A 22399-nucleotide genomic window follows, 5' to 3' on the forward strand; every position below is an offset into this window, starting at 1 on the left:
CCAGGCACAGCCTGGCCAGAGGCAGGGCCAGAAGGAGGAAGAGGAGAGGTTGGTGTTCCAGGCCCTGGGAACAGTTGTGGGGTGGGGGCGGGGCGTGTGAGTGCTGACGCTGGCAGGTAGCCCTAGTCTCATTGGGGAAACTGAGGCCAGCACAGGATGGGGATCTGCGCTGCTTCACCCCAGGCCCCAGCACGGGTGGCCTGAGGTCCTATAGCCGCTGGGGGGCGGGCAGGTATCCAAGGGGCACCTCTTTCCCTCGGGAGCGGCAGGAGACTGACAGGCCAGCCTGACCCCACGAGTCAGCCCGGTGGCCAGCAGAGGTCGCGTACAGGCCGTGCTACAGGAAGGCTTGCCCTGGTCTGGTCCTGGCCAGCTTCTCCACGGGGAGCCCCTGCCACCCCCGACAGCTTTGCGTTCCCGGCCCCTCAAGGAGACCCCTCCTGCAGCCCTGACCCCGGCTCTGACTGACAGGCCTGGCGCTGCCTGAGCCCCTGGGCTGCAGGCAGAGGGTCCCGGGCTGGTTTCTGAGCCAGGCGTAGTCCTTGTTCTGCCACTTGCTTTCCAGTCAGAGGCTGTAGGCAGGTTTCGTCAGCTCTCTGCACCTGTGTTTTCCAGCTGCGAAATGGGGGTGCTGCCTGTGCCTCCCAGGCCAGGAGGAGTGAAGCAAGGGCCTGCCATAAAGCCAGGTCTGGGACCCGTGAGCCCATGTTCCCATGGGCCTGGCACGAAGAAGCAGAAAAGACCCTGGGTGCAGGGCTAGGGGGCTCTGTCAGTGAGTCCTGAGGTGGGTGGGGCCCGTGAGTGGGGAACACCCCCGGGGAGGCGGGGGAAGCGGGGGCTAAGCAGCCTGTGAGAGGCAGCGGGAAGGCTGTAGGCGGAGACCCAGGCCCAGAGCCAGAAAGGCAGGGTTTTCCTGGCAGGACCCTCCATGCCCAGGCGGCTCTGTGTGCCCCGGCTGTGTTCCTGTGAGCCCAGCAGAGCGTGAGGGGCTGGGGTCCGCTTCCCAAGGCTGAGTTGGGGTGAATAGGAGGCTAGACGGCAGCTCCTATGAGGGGTGCAGCCAGGGAGGCCGGGGACTGCAGGCAGGACCGAGGCCAGGGCACCCCGGCTGGCTCGGGTCCAGGGCCCTGGCCATTGGCCATCCTGTCCCGGGCTGGGAGGCTATGCTCAGGACCCTGCCCACCACCAGGTCCCAGGAGGCCTCACGAAGAGCCGAGTGTTTCCCTGGCCATTCTATTGTCCAGGCCAAGCACTGGGGGGAGAGGGCTGGCTCTCCGAGCTGCTTCCGGACTTGAGGACCAGGTTGTCTGGCTGATAAGGAAGCGTGTGTGCATGTGTGTGTGTGTTCATGTATGTGTGTGTTTCTGGAATGTGCCAGCCCCTGTCAGTGCCCAGGGATGGTGGGAGGGGGGGGCTTGCCCAGTGTCTGTTCCTCTGTGCAGCAGGACATCCTGCGTGCCCCCAGAGCGCGGGTCCCAGGCCACACCTAGCCTGGCCACTACCTTCCCCCTGCGCGGCCCCCTGCTCTTCCCCCTTGGGCTCAGCTTGGCTTCACCATTGCCCACATTTCCTGGGGCTCCTTTGTGGGTGGAGGGTTGTCTCTGGCCCTGAGCCTGTGGCTCCTTGATGAGGCTGGGGGTGAGAGGGTGCGGGGGCCAGCCTGCCCAAGGCAGGACGCTCAGCTTCAAGGACAGGAAACCAATCTGCTGACCCAAGACAGCCTGGGCGACAGGAGGGACCTGGTGTCCCCCTCACTCCACCTGGGTGTGTTCCCTCTGTGGCCCTCCGCCCAGCCTGGGGCCAGCCCTGCTCAAGGGTGTTCGGGTCTCAGCTGCTGTCTCCTGCAGCAGGTGAGCCGGCCCAGTCCTCTCTGAGGCTGGGTCCCCTCCTCTGTGACACAGGAGATGCTGGGAGGCTGTGCCCAGCAGGAGTGGAGGTCAAGGGTAGGTGGGATCGGCCAGAGACCCTGCAGCTGGGGCGCAAGGGGGGGCAGTCGGCCTGCCACCTCCGTGCCTGTGCAGCCTCTCTGTCCTCCTCCCTGGTCTGCTGACCCTGGCCCCTTCCTTCCTGGACTTCATGGGGCCCCTGGACACGTGGGCGGCCCCCTCGGCGGCCAGGATGCAGTCCTCACAGAGCCCCCATAGCTGCCCCAGGGGGGGAGGGGGTCCCCAGGGCCAGCTGTCCCATCTCTCACCTCCTCCTTTACTACCTCAGAGTCCTTTAGGGACCTCCAGCAGGTCAGAGGGTCCCCCTCCCACCGAGGTCAATGTCTGCCCACCGTCCATTGGCCCGGGGGGAGGAGCTGGGACTAGGCAGCCCTGAACTAGATGGTGCTTCCCCAGCCGTCTCCCAGTGTGGAGCGCTGGGTGGCTGGCCTGTGCCCTTGTACTGGGCAGGGCGATCAAAATTAATATAGATTAGTTGATTGCAGATCAATTGTAAATCAACTGTATTTAAATTTAAAAAAAAAAAGGATTAGGCTCTGGATTCAGACACCTCTGGGCTGGGAGCCCAGCTCTGCACCTTGCTAGCTGTGTGACGTTGGGCAGCTTACTCCACCTCTCTGGGCCCCAGCTCCTGGTATAATGTGGGGAGCATTACGGGAGAAAGTGCAAATGTGTGGGACAAGGCCCAGCCTGCCTGTCTGCACTCCCTCAGGATGGCAGTTATTGCTATTTAGATGCACCCGTTCCTTGAAGCCCTGTCTGGCAGCCCCCTAAGTGAGTGTCTGCTCTGTTTCTAGAAAGGATTGAGGCCAAAGGGGTGAAGCAATGTGTCTGAAGCCCCAGATGGGGGACTTCCCGGCGGTCCAGTGGTTAAGACTCTGCACTTTCACTGCCAAGGGCTTGGGTTCCATCCCTCCTCAGGGGAACTGAGCCCCCACAAACTGCTCAGTTCAGCCAAAATCAGGAACCATAGATGGAGGTGGTGGGATGCCCCAGGGCCCAAATGGTCTCCGTGCCTGAGCCCCCACCATCGTGCCCCCCTCTCCAAAGAGGAAAGGGCAGAGCTCCCTGATGAGAGGTGTTCCAGCATCGGACTAGAGGAAGGGGAAGGCCCGGTGGTGGTTTGGGGCAGGTTCCCTCGCCGCCCTGCGCAGCACTGGGATTCCCAGAGCGCCTGCCACATGACCCGCTCTGTCCCTGGTGGGACTGTTTGTGGAGCAAGGCTGTTTTCCCGGAAACTGTGCCGTGGAGGAGAAGAGCCTGGGCAGCCCCGGGTCTGAAGTAGGTCAATTTGCATCACCGCCAAAAACTGCTGTGGAAAGCCAGGGCCTTTTAGGAAAGAGCCCAGGCCACTGGGGCCAGTGTGGAGATTCCCTGGTGCCCTGGAGGTGGTGCCATCCTTAGCAGGCCACTGGGATTGGGGTCCTTATGCCCAGCGGGCCCTGCTTTGTCCCATGTGGCCCCACCCACCTCTAGCACCTCCAGCTCTTTCTCCTCAGGCCTCATTTTCCCCATCAGGCAAACACAGAAAGGAGTGCAGGGCCTGGCTTCCTCTCTGGAGGAAGGGTGGGCTGTTAACAAGCAGACAGCTTCGAGGGGACCTGGGAGGACACTGCCTGTCTGCATGCACCTGCCCCGATGGGGGCTCTCCTGGGAGGGGCGGTCCTGGGAGGGTGGCTCCTGGTCAGCTGACCTGACCATCCCGTGGTCCTCGGGTGGTCAGGAGACTCGGGCCAAGGTCAGGCGCAGCTGCCAATGACCCTGAGCAAGTGACTTCCCCTTTGGGGGAGGCTGGATGGCAGCAGAGATCCCAGCCTCAAGGCCTCCGCTTTTTGCGTCCACTTGTTGCGTCCAAGGCTCGGTTTCCTCACCTGTCAACAGAGGATCCCATGGCTCTGCCCAGTGCACTTCGGGAGCGAGCGGGGACAGCCCCAAGAAACTAGAGGCCCCAGCAAGGGTCCAGGAGAGAAGCAGTGCGCCAGCGGAGCTGGGGCCTGGGAAGCGCCAAGTCATCGCCGGAAGGGAAGTGGGCGGGGCCGTGTAGGAGCCCCGCCCTCGGCCCTGCCCTCCCGCCCGGTGGTCCAGGGCGGCCAGACCCAGCGACCCACAGGCCCGGTGTGTTCCAGTCCCATCCCGCACGCACCGGGCTTTCTTGCACCTGCCGAGCCCTGTGGCAGGATGCGCGCCCTTCTGCCTTCCCCTCCCCCTCGCCCTGGGAGCTGCGGGAGAGGGAATCGAGGGAGGACGATCAGCACACACCACCGGCGTTATATTCTCTGGCCCCTGTCAGCCCCTCCTGCTGCCGCGCAGGCTGAGGGCGGAGACTCAAATTAACCGACCACACGAGGTCATGAAACAGATTGGGAAATACTTCTTTTTTTCAAAGATGAAAAAGGAGTAGAGGGCAGAAAAAAAAAAAAAAAAAAAAGCCTTCCATTTCTGCATCTGAGCTTCCTTGCCCGGCAGACAGTCCTTCCTTGCATCTGACTTAAATGCATCAAGCTGTATTTCAGTTGATCTGTGTGTGTGCGCGTACTCAGCCCTATCTGACTCTTTGTAACCCAATGGACTGGAGCCCGCCAGGCTTCTCTGTCCATGGGATTCTCCAGGCAAGAATCCTGGAGTGGGTTGTCATTTCCTCCTCCAGAGGATTGTCCTGACTCAGGGAGCGAATCCATGTCTCCTGAGTCTCCTGCATTAGCAGGTGGGTTCTTTACCCCTGAGCCACCTGGGACGCTCTGATCGACATTAGGGGGCTAAGCAGCAGCACACTCATTGGAAAAGACCCTGATGCTGAGAAAGATGGAGGGCAGAAAAGGGTGACAGGATGAGATGGTTGGATGGCTTTATTGACTCAATGGACATGAGTTGGAGCAAATTCCAGGATAGTGAAGGACAGGGAAGCCTGGTGTGCTGCAGGGTTGCCGTGGGGTTGCAAACCGTGGAAGACGCATGAACGACCGAATCACAACAATATGTTTAGTGCGGGCTCGCAGCTCCACCAATGAACGTCACGTGACTGGACCTATCTGTGCCTTGATTTCTTCGTCTGTGGAAAGGAGATAATTAAGGAGCACCCATTTCATCAGATTGTCTGCTGCAACCAGTTAACGCATACAAAGCACTTAGGAAAGAGCCTGATGCCTGTGGAGGGGGACACAAGTCAGCTGTCTAATCAAAAGAACCCCAAGCAGGGTCTGGCAGGGCTGGTTGAGTTCCCAGGCTCACAGCAGCATTATTCACAACAGCCAAGAGGTGGCAGCAACCCAGGTGTCTGGGGACAGATGAAAAGATAAACAGTGAAACGCTATTCAAGCTTTAAAAGGAAGGACATTCTGACACATGCCGCAGCACGGATGACCCTTGAGGATCTTATGCGAAGTTATGTAAGCCGGCCACGAAAGGACAAACGCTGTCCGTTGGATTCCACTTGTATGAGCTACTTTGAGTGGTCAGGTTTAGAGAGATGGGAAGTAGACTGACGGATGCCAGGCTGGAGGGAGGCTGAGAAAGGGGAGGTCGTGTTTAATGAGTGTGGCGTTTCAGTGTTGCAAAGTGAAAAGAGTCCTGGAGCTGGATGGTGGTGACGGCTGCCTAACAGCGTGTGACTCACTGCCACTGCACTGTGGACTTACAGTGGTCCAAACGGGGCATTAGGTTACGTGGATTCTACAACAGTAAGAGAAGTCACCTGTCATTTCCAAGCGGACGGAAGGCATGTGGTGTCCGGGGCCTCCCAAGTCCTGGGTTGCATGCAAAGAGCGGACCACAGCTCTGGGCCAGGTGTAGGGGCACTTGACGTCTGGGCTGGACTTGGGGGGGTCTGCTGCCAGTCCACCCCTGCCTGCTGGCCTCCTGCCAGGTGGAACCGGCCTGCAGCCTGAGCCCCAGCCCCCTGGGGAGGAGGGTAATGGAACAGCAGCTGACCAGGGACACTCCCAACTCCCATCTGATGCTCATTTCCTGCTGAGGGTGGAATTCTTGGCTGGCCTTTGGCTCCTTCTGGAAGTGTCTGGTCTCCTGAGGACTGTTTCCTCATCTGTCAAGAGGAAGTAAGAATAGCTCCTGCCCCCTGGGCCCCACTGACGGTCACACCCCTTGGCTCTCCACGCAGCCCTATTGTTAGAGGGTTGCCCTTGAGCTGGGGGCTTCACAGGACGTGACCCTTGACCCTCATGCCAGAACTCAGGGAAAGGGGAAGTGACTGCCACAGGAGGGCGAGGCAGCGTCTCCCATGCCCTGGTTGCAGCCTGGAGCCCGGGTGAAGCCCCAGGGAGGGACTGAGGGCATCATGGCAGCTGGGTAAGGGGGTGCCTAGCCTGCCCGGGCGTGTTCTTCCTGCCCCTGCCCATCAGGGTCTGGAGCTCTGAGGGGGTGGTGGGTCTGTGAGCCTGACGCTGTCCCCTCCTCCATGACCCAGAGCACTTTGGATTCTCCAGCGATTTCCCAATCTGGGGTTAGAAAAGGAGGCTGGCAGGGAGGACTGGGGATTGCCCAATGAGGCCACGGCAGACAGCCACGGAGGCAGTGGGCCAGGACCCCTTGGGTCGTGGCCTCATTACCCTCTCTGGCTGGATGGACTTGCTGTGGTTGCGGGCAGTCCTTCAGTCTTCCACTCGACGCACTGGGAGCAGCTGGAATGACCCCCTGTGACTGTTGTTTCAGATCTAAAAAATGTCGCCCCTGAGGCCACAGGCGAGAAGGGGCTAGAGTCTGGCTTACTCCAGCCTCCTGAAGCCCCCTCTTCCCACAACAACACCCCCCCCAACCCCCTCCTACACTGTCCAGAGACAGGATCGATGTCCAAGCCCCAAACTGGCCCCCAGCCGCCTTTCCCAAGGAGGAAGAGGAAGTTCTCAGTTCCAAGGGGCACTCCCATCTCCCCCCTGCCTTGCCCACTTGGCCGTGCCTCCCAGGCTGCAGAGCTTTGAGCCCAGTTTCCAGGGGGAGCAGGGAACCAGAGGGGAGGGGGGATGGGGGCACACAAAAGGGAGGGAGGAGCAGAAGCTCTGTTAAGGAGCAAAAAGGAAGTCAGTGCCCAGACGGGAAATTCCTGAGCTGCAAGGTCGTTTTCAGAGGGCAGGAATTTCTAGGATGTGAAACAAGGAAGAGGTCCTCTTTCCCAGCTCCCCTCCGGCCCCTTGACTGACCCAGAGAAACAGGCCTCAGATGGGAAACTGAGGCCCAGAAAGCAATGTGACCTGCTGAAGGCCATACCAAGTGAGGAGGAAGCCAGGCTGAGTGAGACTCAAGCCTGAGCTGTTGGGACCCCCACCTGGCACCTTTAGGAGCATGGTCTGACCCAGCTTGGGTCCCAGAAAGGGGAAGCGCTTCAGTGGGAGTCCTGCAGGCCTGGGTGTGGGTTCGGACCCCCATTTACTGCCTGTGTGACCTCGGGCAAGTCACTCACTTTTGTGAGCCATTTCCCCTTTTTAAGGAAGCCTGGGCAATGAGAGTGTATGCCAGGCACCAGCGCGGGTGCTCTGTCAAAGGCTGACCAGCACCCGGTCCCTTAGGGAGCCTCCTCCCCAAGGATGTGTGTGGCCACAGTGACCCTCAGGGTGTGAACACTCTTTCTGGAAGGGGTGATCCTCCGAGCGGTCAGCCTCAGAGTCAGGTGGGACAGTCCCCAGTACCCCGCGGGAGGAAGCGGACTCCCCACAGTTGGGGGTGAGCTGGGTTGCTAGGAGGTCCTCTGAGCTGCCCGAGGTGCTGGCTCTGTGACGCTTGAAAGTGGTTCTGAGTGCAGAGCCCCTTCCAGTCAGCCAATCAGCAGCTGTTGTCGGACAATGGGTCAGCACCGAACCCATACTGTCCGCTGGGGGGTGCGGGTCTGGGGCCCCACTCAGGCTTGGCGACAGCCAGCCCCGACACCCCGCCCAGGCTGGTGGGAGAGAGTGAGCCCTTCCCGGACACCCCAGCTTGGCAGGCTTCGCCTCGCTCAGGGGGCGCACGCGCGGCCCCGGGCGCGGGGACCCGGGCAGCCCCCATCACACTCTCTGGGCTTTGGCCTCCGCCCGGGGGTTTTCCGCGGGGACGGCGGGCGGGGCGGGCCGGCCCGACGGGGGTGGAGCCTGCGTCTATTTCAGGCGGCGCCCGGCTCTGAGGCGACAGGCTCGGCCCGGACACAGTAAGTGACCTGCGCTCGCGGTGCGTCCGGTGCGTCCGCCCCAAACTCTCCGCGCGGCTGCCCACCCGCCCCGACGCGACCCGCGTCTCCGGCCCAATCCCGGTAGGGAGCGGCTGGCGCGATGGAGGGAACCCCGCGCGGAGAACCCCAGGTCTTCCTCAGCCCGCCCTTCTAGGGAAACTGAAGCCTTAGGGCTCAGCTGCTGCGTCAGGGTGCAGAGGGTCGAGTTAGATGCTCCCAGCAGAGGGCTCTGTCCTGGGAAAGCCGGGAGGAGGGGGCTGTGGGAAGGGGCCCTAGTGTCCCTTCCTTTGCAGTAGGGGGGGGTGGCCCAGGGCGGGGTGGGGGCGCCTGGCTGTATGACAGAGGCCGAGTCACTTCACCTGCCGAGCTTGAATGTCCTCACGTGCAGGGACCAGGGAGGCTGGCCTGGACCTCAGCCCTGACCCGGGGGAGGAGAGTGAGAGTGTGTGCCCGCATAGAAACTGGGGGAGCTGGGCGGACCAGGGAGGTGCCCCAGGCTGTGGCCACACGGTGTGACTCGGAGCATACCCCTTCCTGCCTGAGTGTGCCCAGCCACTGGCCTCGGCTGAAAGGAATGCCTCTCCTGCCCTCTTATGCTGTGTCCGGCCACCAGGGTTAGCCTGACAGACCCTGGGACACAAGACTCAGACCCTTACTGAGGCCTGGCCAGGGGCCAGCATATGCGGCTGTGTGCTCCCCTCACAGCCTCCTTTCAGCAGCACTGTGAGGAGGGCTTCTCTTCCCCATTGCACAGATGGGAAGACTGAGGTCTGTGAAGGCAGGGTGGTGTCTGGTCTACACCCTAGTGGATGGTACAGCCAAGCCCACAGTGGTCTCTCTTTCTGCTGCAGCAGCGGCCTCAGAGTGAAGGCCTGGGCGGGGGCCAAAGGGGCTGCTGCGGACCTTGGCGCGGGAGGAGATTTTGTGCCCCAGAGGCGAGGAGGAGGTGGTGATGCCCTGCAGGGACCTGCAGGAACCAGGTCTGGAGGCTGGCGGGAGCCTGGCACGCCTAGGGACGGAGGAGGCGGGGCAGTGAGGCAGAAGTGAGGCCGGTGGGTCCGCAGCCACCCAGGAGGGCCCTGCTCCTCCCCTGGCAGCGGGGGGAGGGGCTGTGTGTGCGGGGAGAGGTGGGGCCTGGGCCCAGGGTGAGGCTGAGCGGCCCTTGCCAACCAGCCGGACCAGCTCCTGTGGGTGCCTGGCATGAAAGCGACATGGACTGGGAGGGATGCTGGGGGAAGGGATGGGCAGGGCAGAAGTGCCTAGTGGCCTTGCACCTGGGGACCCTGGCTTTGGGGCTCCCAGGAGGACCCTCAGCTTGGTTCTGGAGGGGAACTCGCAGTCCAAATGGCACCGGCTGGCAGCTGAGACCCAGCAGTGTAGGACTCTGCCCCCGGTATCTGGTGAGGCTGTGGGAGGAGAGAAAGCCCGGCTTCCTGGCCACTGAGTGGCTCTGGTCAAGCTTGGGGCTTTGGGAAGCGTTCCTGGGAGGATGGGTGGAGGTGGCTGGGCGGGTGGGAAGGCAGCAGGGGATGTGGAAAGTCTGACAGGCCTAATCCCACCCCCTACCCCACCTCCTGCCGCCTCAGTTTCCCTTTCTGCAGGGGTGGATCACCCTGTGTGCCTCGCAGGGCTGCTGCAGGGCGAGTTGAAGCCGTGCTGTATGAGTCACGACTTGGTATATTTACTCTTGGGTGGTGGGGCAGGCCCTGTTATGGGTCACCCCAGGTACCAAGGAGGCCCCTTCCCCTCTGCTCCCCTTTCCCAGCCCTGCCCCGCTCTCTTCCTTAGGGTTAGCCGCGTTCCCCTCCACCCGTCCGGGCCTGGCTTCCCCCACGGTCAAGGCACCAGGGCGGGTGCTGCCTCTCTGGATGGTGGCGGTGCCCAGTGCCTGGTGAGCTGAGTTCCAGGCTGTTGACCATGGGGGCGTTTTAAACCTCTCTGAGCTAGTTACTTGAGATGAGGAAAATAGCACCCCTCCTGGAAGGCAAGTGGGGAAGTGATGAGATGGGCACTCAGGAAGGGCCCAGGAAATGGAAGCTTCTGCGATGGTGTCGTCACCCCAGTTGGGGAGCAGGCAGGGTGCGGTGGAGCTGGGAAGCTGGAGTTTCCTGTCTGAGCTGCTGTGTGACCTCAGACAGGCCTGCGCTTGTCCCTCCGACCTGGGAAAGGGCTTGAGGGGGCACTGTGGTTTCTGTAGACCTGAGCCCCAGGGTCATAATCGGTGTCTGGCCCTGCCTGCCTCGTGGTCCCAGCGGGAGCAGCCCTGTTTCTGCTCACCGCGTTCCTCTGGGACCCCAAGCCATACGAGTCAAAAGGAGAACTGAGCAGATCAGAGGATGGGGCTGGGGTGGGATTCCTGCCTCTGCCCAGCCTCTAGCGCCCTGTGACTGTTCTGGACCTCGGTTCTCGCTCTGTGCAATGGGCCAGCAGCCGAGCTCTGCCCCCTCCCCCAGAGTCCCAGTGAGCCTGTGGTCCCCCTCCCTGCCCAGAGGATGGGCTGACAAGGAAGGATTTGCCAAAACGAAGTCCCCTTCTGTCTGGAGCTTCAGGGAGGGCCTGGGGGTTCTGCGGAAGTCGCATCCAGGGGGAAGGTTGAGTTGCTGGTACCCATCTGGGCCAGGAGACAGCCAGAGCCCTGGCGGTCATACAGGTGAAAACAGATCAACCTGGCCGCACGCCTGGGCTGGGGCGCCAGGGGCCAGTCCCCCGCAACCACTGAGCCTCTCATTCCCTCCGCTGGTCAACCTGCAGGCCTGAGTCGGGGTGATGCTGAAGATGCTGACCTTATTCCAAGGACTCCCAGGCCAGCAGCCTGTGTCCAGGGCCCCTGACTTCCCCAGAAGTGCCCAGAAGTTGCCCTCTACCTCAGAGGCAGAGTCTGAGGCCTCCATGTCGGAGGCCTCCTCCGAGGACCTAGTGCCATCCCTGGAGGTTGAGATGGCCGCGGACAGGGATGAAGAAGAGGCCGGCAAGAAGAAGAAGAAGTCGAAAGGCCTGGCCACCATGTTCAGCGTCTTCACCAAAGGGAGGAAGAAGAAAGGTCAGCCCAGCTTAGCAGAGACTGAGGGTGAGCCTGAGTCCAGTCCGCGGCCGCCTGCCCAGCTGCCCACAGGTAGGCGGGAGCCTCCTCCCCATGCAGGCAGGGTCTGGGCAGGATGGAGGCTCATTGGAGTGGAGGCCCGGCTCAGCCAGGACAGAGGGGGCAGGGCACGTGGGCGTCGAAGGGCCTCCCGTCCCTGCTTTCATCTGCTGCCCTCTGATCTCAGGATCTGAGCCTGGTGTCCCCTGCCCGGGCTAGTACACCCCGCATGTTTTGGGGGTCTCGGCCCCTGGGAGGTGACCCGGGCGGGGAGCGGGTCTCAGAACCCCGGGCCGCGCTAACGCCGTGTTCTGGCCGCAGTGGAGGAGCTCAAGGCCGACCTGGAGCGCGGGCGGCTGGAGGCGGCGGGGCCGCTGCTGGCGCTGGAGCTGGAGCTGCAGGAGGCCGCGGCGGCGGGCCTCGCGAGCGAGGAGGAGCTGGTGCGGCGCCAGAGCAAGGTGGAGGCGCTGTATGCGCTGCTGCGCGACCAGGTGCTAGGGCTGCTGCGCCGGCCGCTGGAAGCGGCGCCCGAGCGGCTGCGCCAGGCGCTGGCCGTGCTGGCCGAGCAGGAGCGCCAGGACCGCGCGGCGGCGGCGGCGGCGGGGCCCCCGGGGAGCCCGGGGCTGGCGGCCACGCGGCCCCGAGGCTGGCTGCAGCTGTGGCGGGACGGCGTGGCGCAGGCGGCCGCGGAGCGCCTGAGCCGGCGGCCGGCCGCGGACGCCGAGGGCCGCACGGAGGCCGAGCGCGCCTTCCTGCACATGGGCCGCACCATGAAGGAGGACCTGGAGGCCGTGGTGGAGCGCCTCAAGCCGCTCTCCCCCGCCGACTTCAGCGTGGTGGCCGCCTACGCCGAGAGCTACCACGCGGAATTCGCGGCCCAGCTGGCGGCCCTGACGCAGTTCGAGCTGTGCCCGCGAGACACCTCCATGCTGCTGCTCTGGGTGCAGAACCTCTACCCCAAGTGAGCTCGGGCGCGGGGTGCCGGGCAGGCGTTCCCTGGGCGGGCAGGGCCTGGGTGTCACCAAGTGCAGGGAGTCCGCTGGGAAAACGGCCCAGGCGGGTCTAGAATCAAAGGGGCAGGGCCTCCAGGGGCTTTGCCCCGGGAATCCTTAGTCTCTCCGGCCTTAGCTGCATCCCACAGTTGGGGAAACTGAGGCACAGAGAATGGGGGCAAGGACCTCATCTTTCATTCCTGAGTTTCCAGTCTGAGTTAGGGGGTGAAGCCGCCTCTGATCAAGAGTCAGGAAGGGCTGTGGCCAGGAGCAGGGGCCCTGACCTGGCCTGCATGCCGCAGGAGGCAGGGGCTCTGCTCTGGGGCCACTGACAGTCTAACAGAAGTAAGGGAGTGAGGCAGAGGGGAGCGAGGACAGGCCGGGAGAGGGAGAGGCGGGGTGGTGTTCCCTGTAAAGGGAGCAGCCCTGCATGGCCCAAGGCTGAGCTGGGAGGCCTTCTGGGAGCAGTGTGGTTCAAAGCAGGCCGAGGGAGCACTCCCAGGCAGGATGGGGAGCATTGGGCCTGTTGGGGAAATCCCCACTGTGCAGGGTGTCCCCCAGTGGCAGAGCTGAGTTCTGGCCACTGAGGCCTGGAGATCTCAGTTTGGGAGGCGCCTGGTGCTGCCATGGAGAATCCCCAGTACCAACTGGATTCAGATCCGGGCATCCCCTGATGCACCCAGACCCCATGCATCCCTGAGCATGTTGCTGCCAGTATCTTGGCTTTCTCTGCCCACCGAAGCTGGATAAGAAAATCTGGAGACAGAGGCAAGAACACAGCAGGCTCCTGCCTCCAGAACTGTGTCCTTGGCTCCATGAGGAACCTAGGGGATCCTATAGCTGGGGGCTCGCAGTGTGTGGTTGGAGATGAACAGAGGCGTAAGGATCCTGTGTGCTTTTCCTCAGCTGTTTCAAAAATAGTCAGCAGGCTGGCGTTGGGTAGCCCAGTAATTTGGGGCTGGCAGTCTGCTGGCCCAGCTGTTGGGTCCATTGTCTTTTGTGGACTGTAGTGAGACTTTCTTTCTATAATGCAGAGGAGAGAAAAACTCGAAGAAGTGGTTTGCAGAGAGGGTGCTGTGAAGGTGAGCCCTGGATACAGAATGTTTTGAGGGGACTATAGGTGCAGCATGTAATTCTCAAATCAGGTTTAATCTTTTGATAAAGAAACTTAGTTACAGACGGCAGATCAGGAACAGGTAAAGAACTGGAGGAAAAAAACAGCAGGACACCTCTTTTTTCCCTTATTTTCCTGCAACAAGCATGTCCCTCATTTGATCAACCTGGGTGGGGAGAGACAACCTGCAGTGTGGATCGGCTCGGGGCTGGCCCCGCTTGTAGCATAAAGCCTGCAGGAAGCCTGGAGGTGTAGACCCTGTAAGCGATGTCTGAGGCTCTCAGGGACGTTAGTGGTCTCGGTTGGTGCTGGTGGGTCAGCCTCCAGCAGGGGCCCGATGAGGACCAGGTGGGGGTGATGAGTAAGGAGTCAAGGAGAGCAGGGAAGCTGGCCCGGGGCAGGGGATGCCAGAGAGTCCCGCCAGCCGAGCGGGTTCCTTCTTGTTGGTCCTGACTCACCAGGAAGTGCCGGGCCTGTCCCGTCTGCCGCTCCACCTTCCTGTCCCGGTGACCTCTGGGGCTTTAACCCGGGGCCCCGTGGGGTCAGTGCAGCCTGACGCTGAGCCCTGAGAGGAGGAGACCAGGGTGGCTCCGTGGAGGTCCGTGTGGCCAGAAGTCTGGGGAGCAAAGGGACACAGTGCATCCAGGCTGGTGGGCCGAGGGATGCGGGTGGCAGAAAGGGCTATTCTTGAGCCTCCGGGCAGACAAAGGCCCTAAGGAAGTGCCAGGGCTGGGCAGTCCCCAGGGGGCTCTGGGACCCAGTGGAAGCGCCACAAGGATGGGTGGATATGCCTCCATCCAGGATGAGGTCGGGGAAGGGCAGACAGCCGTTCCTGCTGGGACTGGCCCTCCTCTGGGGGCAGCAGAGCCTGTCTGAGGGGAAGGCAGGGCAGGGCTGGTGGGATGCAGTGGGAGCACGGTGGGGGATGGTGGGAAGGAGACAGAGGGTGAGAAGGGGAGGGGGAGCCCTCGGAGCAGGGCCAGCAGACTGGAAATGTGGTTCTGCTGCAGCAGGGGGAGGGGGGACTGCTGGAGGCAAGGCAGGGAGCCCGGGAGGAGGGTCCTTCGGTGTGCCAGGCGGGAGATGGGGGCTGGGCCGTGGGGTGCCTCTGGCCGGGTGGCTCGAGGCTGATGGGTTTCGGGAGCATAACCTGGAATAAGAGTGGACGCAGGAGAGAGTGAACGGAGGCAGGGTGATCGGGGTTCGGGGCCTGGATCGAACTGAGATGGAGAGGCAGGGGTGGGAGGCACTGGAGGGAAGGCAACTGAGCTGTGCAGGGCTCTGGCCAGGACAGGGGGACAGCTCTGGTTTTCCTCACGCCAGCCGCTCTGCCCACAGCGACATCCTCAACAGCCCCAAGCTGTCGCCCGAGCTGCAGGGAGTCAGACTGGGAACCCTCCTGCCTCAGACCCAGATCCGGCAGCTAGAGGCCACGTTCCTCTCCAACGAGGTGGTGAGTCCAGGGCCAGTGCCGGGCGGGGCTGAGGGGGGCAAGCAGGGAGCCTGGCAAGGACGCCCCCGTGGGTTTCGCCCTACCCTGAGAGGGCCCTTCCTCCCCTCCAGGCCAGCATAAGGGAGCTGACAGCCCGAGCTCTGGAGCTGGAGTCGGAGCGCTGGACCAAGGATGAGGCCCCACAGAGGCTGGACGGCCGCTGCCACAGTGAGCTGGCCATCGACATCATCCAGGTAGCGCCCACTGCCCTGCCCGCACTGGCCTCATCCCTGTGGGCAGACGCGCCTGCCACTGAGCACACACCCCCTTGCTCCATGTCTTACCCATGGCCACCCCTGCCCCAGCCCTAGAGCAGGTGAGCTTCTGCTCAGTTTCACCCCCCACCCCCACCCCTGCAGATCATTTCCCAGGGCCAGGACAAGGCCGAGAGCATCACTCTGGACCTGGGCACGCAGATAAAGCCCTTGCTGTTGGAAGAGCTGGCCAGGTTCCTCAGGAGGTGGGTGATGAGCATACATGCCCAGAGCAGGGCTGGGGGCTGAGGGGTCCCTGCCGCCCCCTTTCTCAGAGTTCCAGTCCCTCCCTTGGGCCCCAGGTGGGGATGTTAGCTAGACCAGCGCCCCCTCCCGGCCACTAGGGTGTCTGTTATTATGAGCGGGAGTCCTTGTCCCCCTTGTACCACCCACCTGGGCGCTGAGAGCCTCGGGTCATCTGACCCCCACCCGCCCCCGACCCCGCTCAGCAAAGCCCTGGGAAGAGCAGCCTCCAACTGCAAAGATGCCCTGCAAGGGACTGAGGCCCTGGCCCCCCTTCAGGTGATGCCCCCAGTCCGCGCCCGAGTTCTCTTGGGTAACCGCCTCCCCTCTTCTGCCTGCAGCTCTAGAGGGGCCTGGGGGCTCTGTAGCGCCCTCTCCAGGAACTCTGCAGGGGCCCTGGCCGCGCCGGGCTGAGCTTGTGAAGCTAGTTCCGGGATGCTTGTGTCCTGGGGGCCCTTGTGTGGAGCGGGAGGCTGGCCGGGCGGCGGCGAGGCTGCCCTTGTCCCAGTGTTTCTGCTGCTCCTACGTGTGCCCTTTCCCTTCCACCAGCTACCAGCGCGCTTTTGATGAGTTTCTGGAGCGATGCAGACAGCTGCGAAATTACAGGGCCAATGTCATAGCTAACATCAACAACTGCCTCCCTTTCCGGTAAGTGCGCTGGGCAGTGGGGGGAGTCACTGTGGCTGCCTGCCTGTGTTGGTGAGGGGGCGGGGGAAAGCTGGCGGGTGGTGGGGAGGGCGGGAGGGGGTGGCGGTGCAGAGGGCCCGGCTGGGGGCAGGTTCCTGGGATGGGGGAGGAGGAGCAGCCTAAGCAGCGATGCTGAATTAAAATGAGCAGGGTAGAGAGGAAATGCCCGGGCTTACAGGGCAACAGCAAGCATTTGTCTAGTGCTGGCGGGTCAGGCGCTCTCACACAGGGTTTCATTTATCCTGTCAGCAACCTTGTTAAGTAGATACACTGACTGTGTCCATTGAACCGTGAGCACCCTGAGCTATGGAGAGGCTGAGCCACTTGTCCTCAGTTAGAACAGGATGTGGTGTTAGGCGGGTGTTAGGTGGGAAGGCTGGGTCCCGCCTAGGGAGCCTGGATGGAGTGCCTTGGTCTTGCTTCTGCTGGGACAGAGGAGCCAGGGAGGGTTCTAGAGCGATGGTTTAGGGAGATTCGCCTGGGGCTCCCGGGCTGTCTGGATTTAGGGCTGCAGGCTGGGCGGGGCTGGCATGACCTCCCTGCCTCCTGTGCTTCCAGAATGTCTGTGGAGCAGAGGTGGCAGACACCACCAGACCTCCGGAGCTCCCTGCTGAGGCCCCTGAATGAGCTAAAAAGCCACGGCTTTGATACTCTGCTCCAGAACCTGTTTGGGGACCTGAAGGTAGTCCAGCCTCCTGCCCCGCGGCATTTGCTAAGTCTAGTGCTGGGTTCTTTGGGAGAGGGCCTAGGGGGTGGTCAGCAGCACGTGCTGAGTCTAGTGGTGGGGTTGCTGGGGAGGGGTTGGGGGGGTCAGCAGCACATGCTGAGTCTAGTGGTGGCGGTGCTGGGGAGGGCCTGGGGAGGAGGGGTCGGTGGCACATGCTGAGTCTAGTGATGGGGGGCTGAGGGAGGGCCTGGGAGGGTGGGGTGGGGCATTGGGCAGCAGAAATGAAGACCTGGCTGGAGGAAGTCTCAGCATTGGGCAGATTCAAGGAGGCTGGTGGCCCCCGTGATGTTGAAGTCACCCCCTCCTTCAGCCTCGGGATTGCCCTGGGGTGCGAACAAGAAGCCTCAGAGCCCCTCCCTGTTTGAGGACTCCACCTAGTCCTCAAGCTTGCCTGTAGTTTCCCCTGACGCCCCCAGACCCTCCTGCCCGACCCTGCCTCCCAGCCAGGACACTCAGAGCCTCTGGCGGCTCCCGCCACATCTGCGGGGGCCAGGGCATCCCCAGAGACCCTTAGTGCCTGTACCCCAGGAGGAGGCGGGGGTCCTAGGGGAGGGAGAGGGGGCACTCCTGCCTGCCATCCGGGGGAGCCCCCCTTCACCCCAGTGCCCTGCGGCTGCGGGTGGCCAGGCGGTGACCCTGGATGACTTGGCAGGGTCATCATCATCATAGGCCCAGCCAAGCACAGGGCTGTGTTTATGCAGGAATTTATTTATTTAAGGAGGGAGATGGTGGAGAAGGCCTCAGGGCAGGCAGATGGCAGTCCTGGCTGGTCAGCCTTGGAGAAGGGGACGCAAACCCGGCCTCCACTTCCTGCTGGAGTGCCCGAGGAGTGTTTAATATAACCTGACCCCTGTCCCGGCCCCGCATGTATCTGTGCGTGCGTGTCTACTGGGCAGGCCCTGCCTCTGCCGGGTGTGGCCACACAGCCTGACCCTCTCTCGCAGCCGCTGTTCAAGAGGTTCACGAGGACCCGCTGGGCTGCCACCCAGCAGACCCTGGAGGAAATCGTCTCCACCGTGGCCGAGAGGATGCCTGAGTTCTCAGAGCTGCAGGACTGCTTCCGAGAGGTGAGGGGGTGCTGGGCTGCCAGTGGGGGGACACGCAGGCAGGCGTGTGTGTGGGCACACCCGGATGCGCTTTTTCGCTCTGGCATCCGCCCCTCCCTGGACCTGGCCTTCGGGGAGGTGGTGGGTTCCCATGGCCCTGCCCGCTCGCCCACCCAGGAGCTGCTGGAGGCGGTCCACCTGCACCTGGTGAAGGAGTACGTCACCCGCCTCTGCAAGCGGCGCCTGGTCCTCAAGACAGCGGAGCAGCAGCAGCAGCTGGCGGGGCTCGTCCAGGCCAACGCCCAGCACATCCAGCAGTTCTGCACCCAGAGCGTAAGCCCCTGCCCACCCCGCACCCTCCCGTGGCGGTGGGCTGCCCTCCTGCTCCAAGCTCTTCATGGGCTAGGACCGCCCCTCTGGGCCTCTCCAAACCTGATGAGGTCCAACCCGAGCCTCTCTGGCCCCCGGGCGCGCTTCCGGGCAGGGCCAGCCTCTCTCAACAAGCCTGTGCCCACAGGGCTCCCGGGCCACCTGGCTGCACCACGCCCTCCCCACGCTTGCCGAGATCATTCGTCTGCAAGACCCCAGTGCCATCAAGATCGAGGTGGCCACGTACGCCACCTTGTACCCTGACTTCAGGTGAGAGCCGGGGCCTCCAGGACCCGGGGAAGGCAGCGTGGTCCCGTGGTTCCCCGCTGCAGTTGGAGGCTTGAGAGGGGTGCAGAGTGACTCCCTGAGGGTGGACAGAGCGCAGATAGATACTGGCCACTGTGCCCAGATCTTTACAGCGGCTGTTCACTCGGTCCTCGCTGCCGCTTGCTAGAGCTGACATTCTTTACCTCCATCGTCCAGATGGGACCTGGGGGGTGTGAGGAATGTGTCCAGGGTAACGTGGCTGGTCAGTCGTAGAGCTGAGATAACAAAGCCAGGCATCTGGCTCCATACCGCATGAGCCTTTCCTTCAGAGGGGGATCCAAGACCAGAGGGACCAGGGACCTGCTGGAGGCCGTGGCACGTCCGTAGTGAAGCTGCGGTCCGCCGGTCAGCCTAGGGATCCTCTGAGGCTTGACCTGTGTCCTGGGGCCTCTGTTCTAGAGTGGAGGCTCAATCCCTGACTGCCTGAGGATCTGGTGAGTCAGGGCAGCAGTCTCTGTGGGTTGAGTCCTCTGGTGTGGTCGGCCTGTCCCAGCATAGCCTGGTCCAGCTGCTGGCTGATCTGGTCCACCTGTTCAGCCACCCATCCAGTTACAGACTCACCCGTCCATCTACCCATCATACAGGCCCCTGCTTACCCATCTGGACGCCCATCTAGCTATCCAGCCATCTGGTCAGGCACTCATCTACCCATCTGTCCGTCCTTCCATCTATCCATCCATCCACCCATCTAGTCATCCACCTGTCCCCCTATCATCTATCCATTCACGGATCCTTGTATCCACCCAGCCCACGAACAGTTATCAAGTGGTCTCCTGCTAGCTACCGGCTCTGTTTAGGCACCAGGATGCAAGGAGGTACAAGGCACACCAGGCCTTCTGACAGTCAGATGAGGGTTAGCAATGAGGAGGTCATCCGGCGAAGGAGTACTATTAGCAAGTTTTAAAGATTGTTTAACCAAGGTTGTGAGTGGCGGGAGGTGCTGACTTTAGAGCTGGAAAATCCTCTCTGGGGAGGAGGCTTGTTCTAAGCTTTACTGTTTACTTTGGGCTGTGCTGGGTCTTTGCTGCTGCGTGAGCTTTTCTCTAGTTGCAGCAAGTGGGGACTGCTCTCGAGTTGCAGTGCCCGGGCTTCTCATGGTAGTAACTTCTCTCGTTGCGGAGCGCGGGCTTGAGGGCTCATGAGCACAGGCTCAGTAGCTCTGGTCCATGGGCTTAGCTGCTCGGTGGTATTTGGGATCTTCCCAGATCCGGGGTCGAACCCGTGTCTCCTGCACTGGCAGGCAGCTTCTTGACGGGGAGGTAACATGTTAGCTCAGTGCTAAGGGGTGAGAAGGAGCTGGTTACCTCAAGGGCCTGGGGACGAGCATTCTGGGAGGAACAGCCAGTGCAAAGGCTGGACCGGGCAGGAGCTTGGCACCGTCTGGAGGCACTGTGGCCCGTGCCGCCCAAGCGCAGTGGGTTAAGCAGAGCAGGGCACACTTGTGGGCAGGGGGTTGGCTGCTGGGCCCTGTGGCTCCAGCCAGGAGTCTGGGGAGCTGGGAAAGGGGTGTGAGCAGGGATGTTGGTGAGCGGGCCAGACTGACGGGACCCTGTCTTTACCAGCAAGGGCCACCTGAGTGCCATCCTGGCCATCAAAGGGAACCTGTCCAGCAGTGACGCCAAGAGCATCCGGAGCATTCTAGACATCAACACGGGGGCACACGAGCCCTCCAAGGCTCTATTTTCGCTTATAAAGGTTGGTTAGCTTTTTCTACGGCCTGACCTCCTTAGGAGCGCCTGGCGAGCATGGGATACCACTCCGTTTGAGGCCGTGAGACCAGCACCAGCGTCACAGCCCCAGGCAGCCCCTCTGGGAGTCCTGAGTTCTGCTGCTGCTTCTGCCCAGGCCTGGCCGAGGTGTGGGCCCCTGGGCCGCTGGAACTGGACAAGCCATGATGTGTTGACCCCCCTCCTGTGGGGCAGGAGCCGTGAGGGGAACCTCTGTGGATGAGAGTGGAGCTTGCATTCCCTGAAGGAGGGGTCAAGAGGGTGTGTGGCTCGGGGACCCAGCTCCGGGATCACCGCCTGTCCGTGAGGTCCTGCCACACCTGCCTGAGGACCGCCCTGCTCAGGCTGGGTCTCCGGCCTCCCCAGCTCCTGAGCAGGCCCGAGCCTCACCCCTCCTGCCTGCTCTGGTCCAGGGCTGCGTTGAGCCGGCCTCAGCCTGTGAGTACAGCAGAAGGAAGAGCTGGAGGAGAAAGGGGAAGATGAGCTCCTGTCTGGGAAGGTGGGGGGGACTGGAAAAGGGCCTGTGGGATGACAGGGCAAGTGGGGCAAAGCCAGTGTCCGAGCCCCCGACCCCTCTCATTCCCCTCGGTGTCCCCTGAGGATGGGCCTGGGATGGCCAGGACCTGCTGGGTTTTCTCGAGCTCTGCCTCCCCCGACAAGGGGCCGACCCAGGGATGCATCTGTGGGTCCTCCCTGGAAGTCAGGCTGAGGTCAGGGCAGGACCATCTTGACCTCTGACCCCTTGGCCTCTGGTTCAGTTTCCTGTTGCCAATCCAACAAACTTCCACAGCTTGGGAGCCTAAAACAAGAACTTGTTTTCAGTTGTGAAGGTCAGCAATCTGACGTGGGTCTGGTGGGCTGAGCCAGGCGGTTCCTCTGGAAACTCTGGCGAGGAAGTTCCTTGCTTTTTCGTTTTTAGAGGCCAGCCTCCCAAGTTTCTTGGTTCATGGGCCCCTTCCATTTCCAAAACCAGCAGCGGCCTGTCAAATCCCTTTTGCATCTCAGCACTGCTCTCCTACTCGCCCCTGGTGGTGACCTTTAACCCACCAGACAATGACCTTTGACCTACCCAGGCACTCCAGGATCCTCTTCTGATGTTAAGATCAGCTGATTATTAATTCCACCTGACAGCCTTAATTCCTCTGCTGTGGAAACTAACATAGTCAGAGGCCCAGGGATTAGGATGTGAGCATCTTTATGGGGTGGACATTATTTTGCCCACCACAGCCTTCACCCTGTGGAGTGCCTTATCCTCCCCAGGAAAGCAAAGGTTCACTCACCCTCCTCGGCCTGGGGCAGTTGAGATGCAGGCGTGACCCACCCAGCCTGTGCCTGCGGGAACGCCCCTCTGTGACTGGGTTTGTAGCCGGCTCTCCTGGACTTGTCCCCCTTTTTCCAGGTACTGTGGCCAGAAATTGGCCCGTGTAAATGGTTCAGGAAGGCCTTTGTACATTTGTAGAAGTTTGCAGGTTTGAGGTTATTATTATTTTTTGATAGTATGCTTTTGTATGTTTTTTTAAGAACAAACTCTTGGTTTTCATAGCTTAATATAAAGCTGATTTCAAAAGTGACTGTGGAGTGATTTCTCTTGGGAAAGGCTTTCTCAGCCTCTTGGGGTCTGGCAGACTCTGTCCCCAAGCGCCTCCTGCCCACCACTCACTGTGAGCGTGACGTTTGGGAGGGTCTGCTGTGGGCCAAGGCCTCTCACTTCACCCTTCAGTTTCCTCATCTGGAGGTGGTGATCACGAACCTGTCTGACTTCCCCCACAGTCCTTTACAGAAGAGGGGGACAGCGACATTTCAGCTCTGTGTTTCGGGCCCAGCGGGAACTGGCTCTTGTATTCCTGGAACTGACCTTGAAGGGCCCAGCTGTGATCACAGCTGGCCCAGCTCTCCTCCACACCCCATCCTGGCCCAGGATTTGCAGAAGGGCAGAGTCCCTGGGAGGCAAAGGGGAACCTTGGTGAACTCATTCCAGACAGCTGGGGGGTGGGACGACCGGAGGACGGATGACAGTGGGCGGACGGAGTCTGGGGTCCAGCTGGAGAGGCCTGGACATCAGCGGCTAGAGCCAGAGGGAAGGCCCTTTGGGATGAAATGCGGGTGGGATGGACCCACTGATCGTGGCGAGCACCCAGGGGAGGTCGGGACAGGCCACCCCAGGCTGAGCTCCGAGTGTGGGCTCTGGTCTCTGCTTGAAACTGTCTACCAACAGGGAACTCTGCAGATGGGTCATCTCACAGCA

At 61.9% G+C, this 22399-nt stretch overlaps 1 protein-coding gene across 7 annotated transcripts; it reads left to right on the forward strand.

Moving 5' to 3' along the window:
* Positions 1–8028: 8028 nt before the first annotated feature.
* LOC105605761 (tumor necrosis factor alpha-induced protein 2-like) lies at positions 8029–21725 on the forward strand. Of its 7 annotated transcripts, XM_060401953.1 has the most exons (14): positions 8029–8076; positions 8949–9077; positions 9886–9988; positions 10849–11209; positions 11498–12137; positions 14621–14735; positions 14846–14968; positions 15134–15234; positions 15821–15919; positions 16517–16640; positions 17630–17752; positions 17909–18064; positions 18249–18370; positions 19990–21725. In XM_060401953.1, the coding sequence occupies exons 4-14, from the start codon at positions 10864–10866 to the stop codon at positions 20129–20131; spliced, it is 2091 nt and encodes a 696-aa protein (XP_060257936.1). In that variant the 5' UTR covers positions 8029–8076; positions 8949–9077; positions 9886–9988; positions 10849–10863; the 3' UTR covers positions 20132–21725. The 7 variants fall into 7 exon arrangements, 6 of the variants coding, with proteins under 6 accessions (XP_060257936.1, XP_060257935.1, XP_027813245.1 ...); XR_009597300.1 differs by lacking the exons at positions 8949–9077; positions 9886–9988 and adding an exon at positions 18697–18861 and having other exon boundaries at positions 19990–20134; XM_060401952.1 differs by lacking the exon at positions 9886–9988.
* Positions 21726–22399: the final 674 nt, after the last annotated feature.

The sequence above is a fragment of the Ovis aries genome, chromosome 18 (assembly GCF_016772045.2).
Source record: "Ovis aries strain OAR_USU_Benz2616 breed Rambouillet chromosome 18, ARS-UI_Ramb_v3.0, whole genome shotgun sequence".
Taxonomy (NCBI): Eukaryota; Metazoa; Chordata; class Mammalia; order Artiodactyla; family Bovidae; genus Ovis; species Ovis aries.

Excerpts from the sequence above, each read along its gene's own strand:
- LOC105605761 (XM_060401953.1), top strand. The coding sequence starts at position 10,864 with ATGCTGAAGATGCTGACCTTATTCCAAGGACTCCCAGGCCAGCAGCCT. Across the intron at positions 15,235-15,820 it reads CTGGCCAGGTTCCTCAGGAG|CTACCAGCGCGCTTTTGATG; the intron begins GTGGGTGATGAG and ends CCCTTCCACCAG. Across the intron at positions 17,753-17,908 it reads TGCAGGACTGCTTCCGAGAG|GAGCTGCTGGAGGCGGTCCA; the intron begins GTGAGGGGGTGC and ends TCGCCCACCCAG.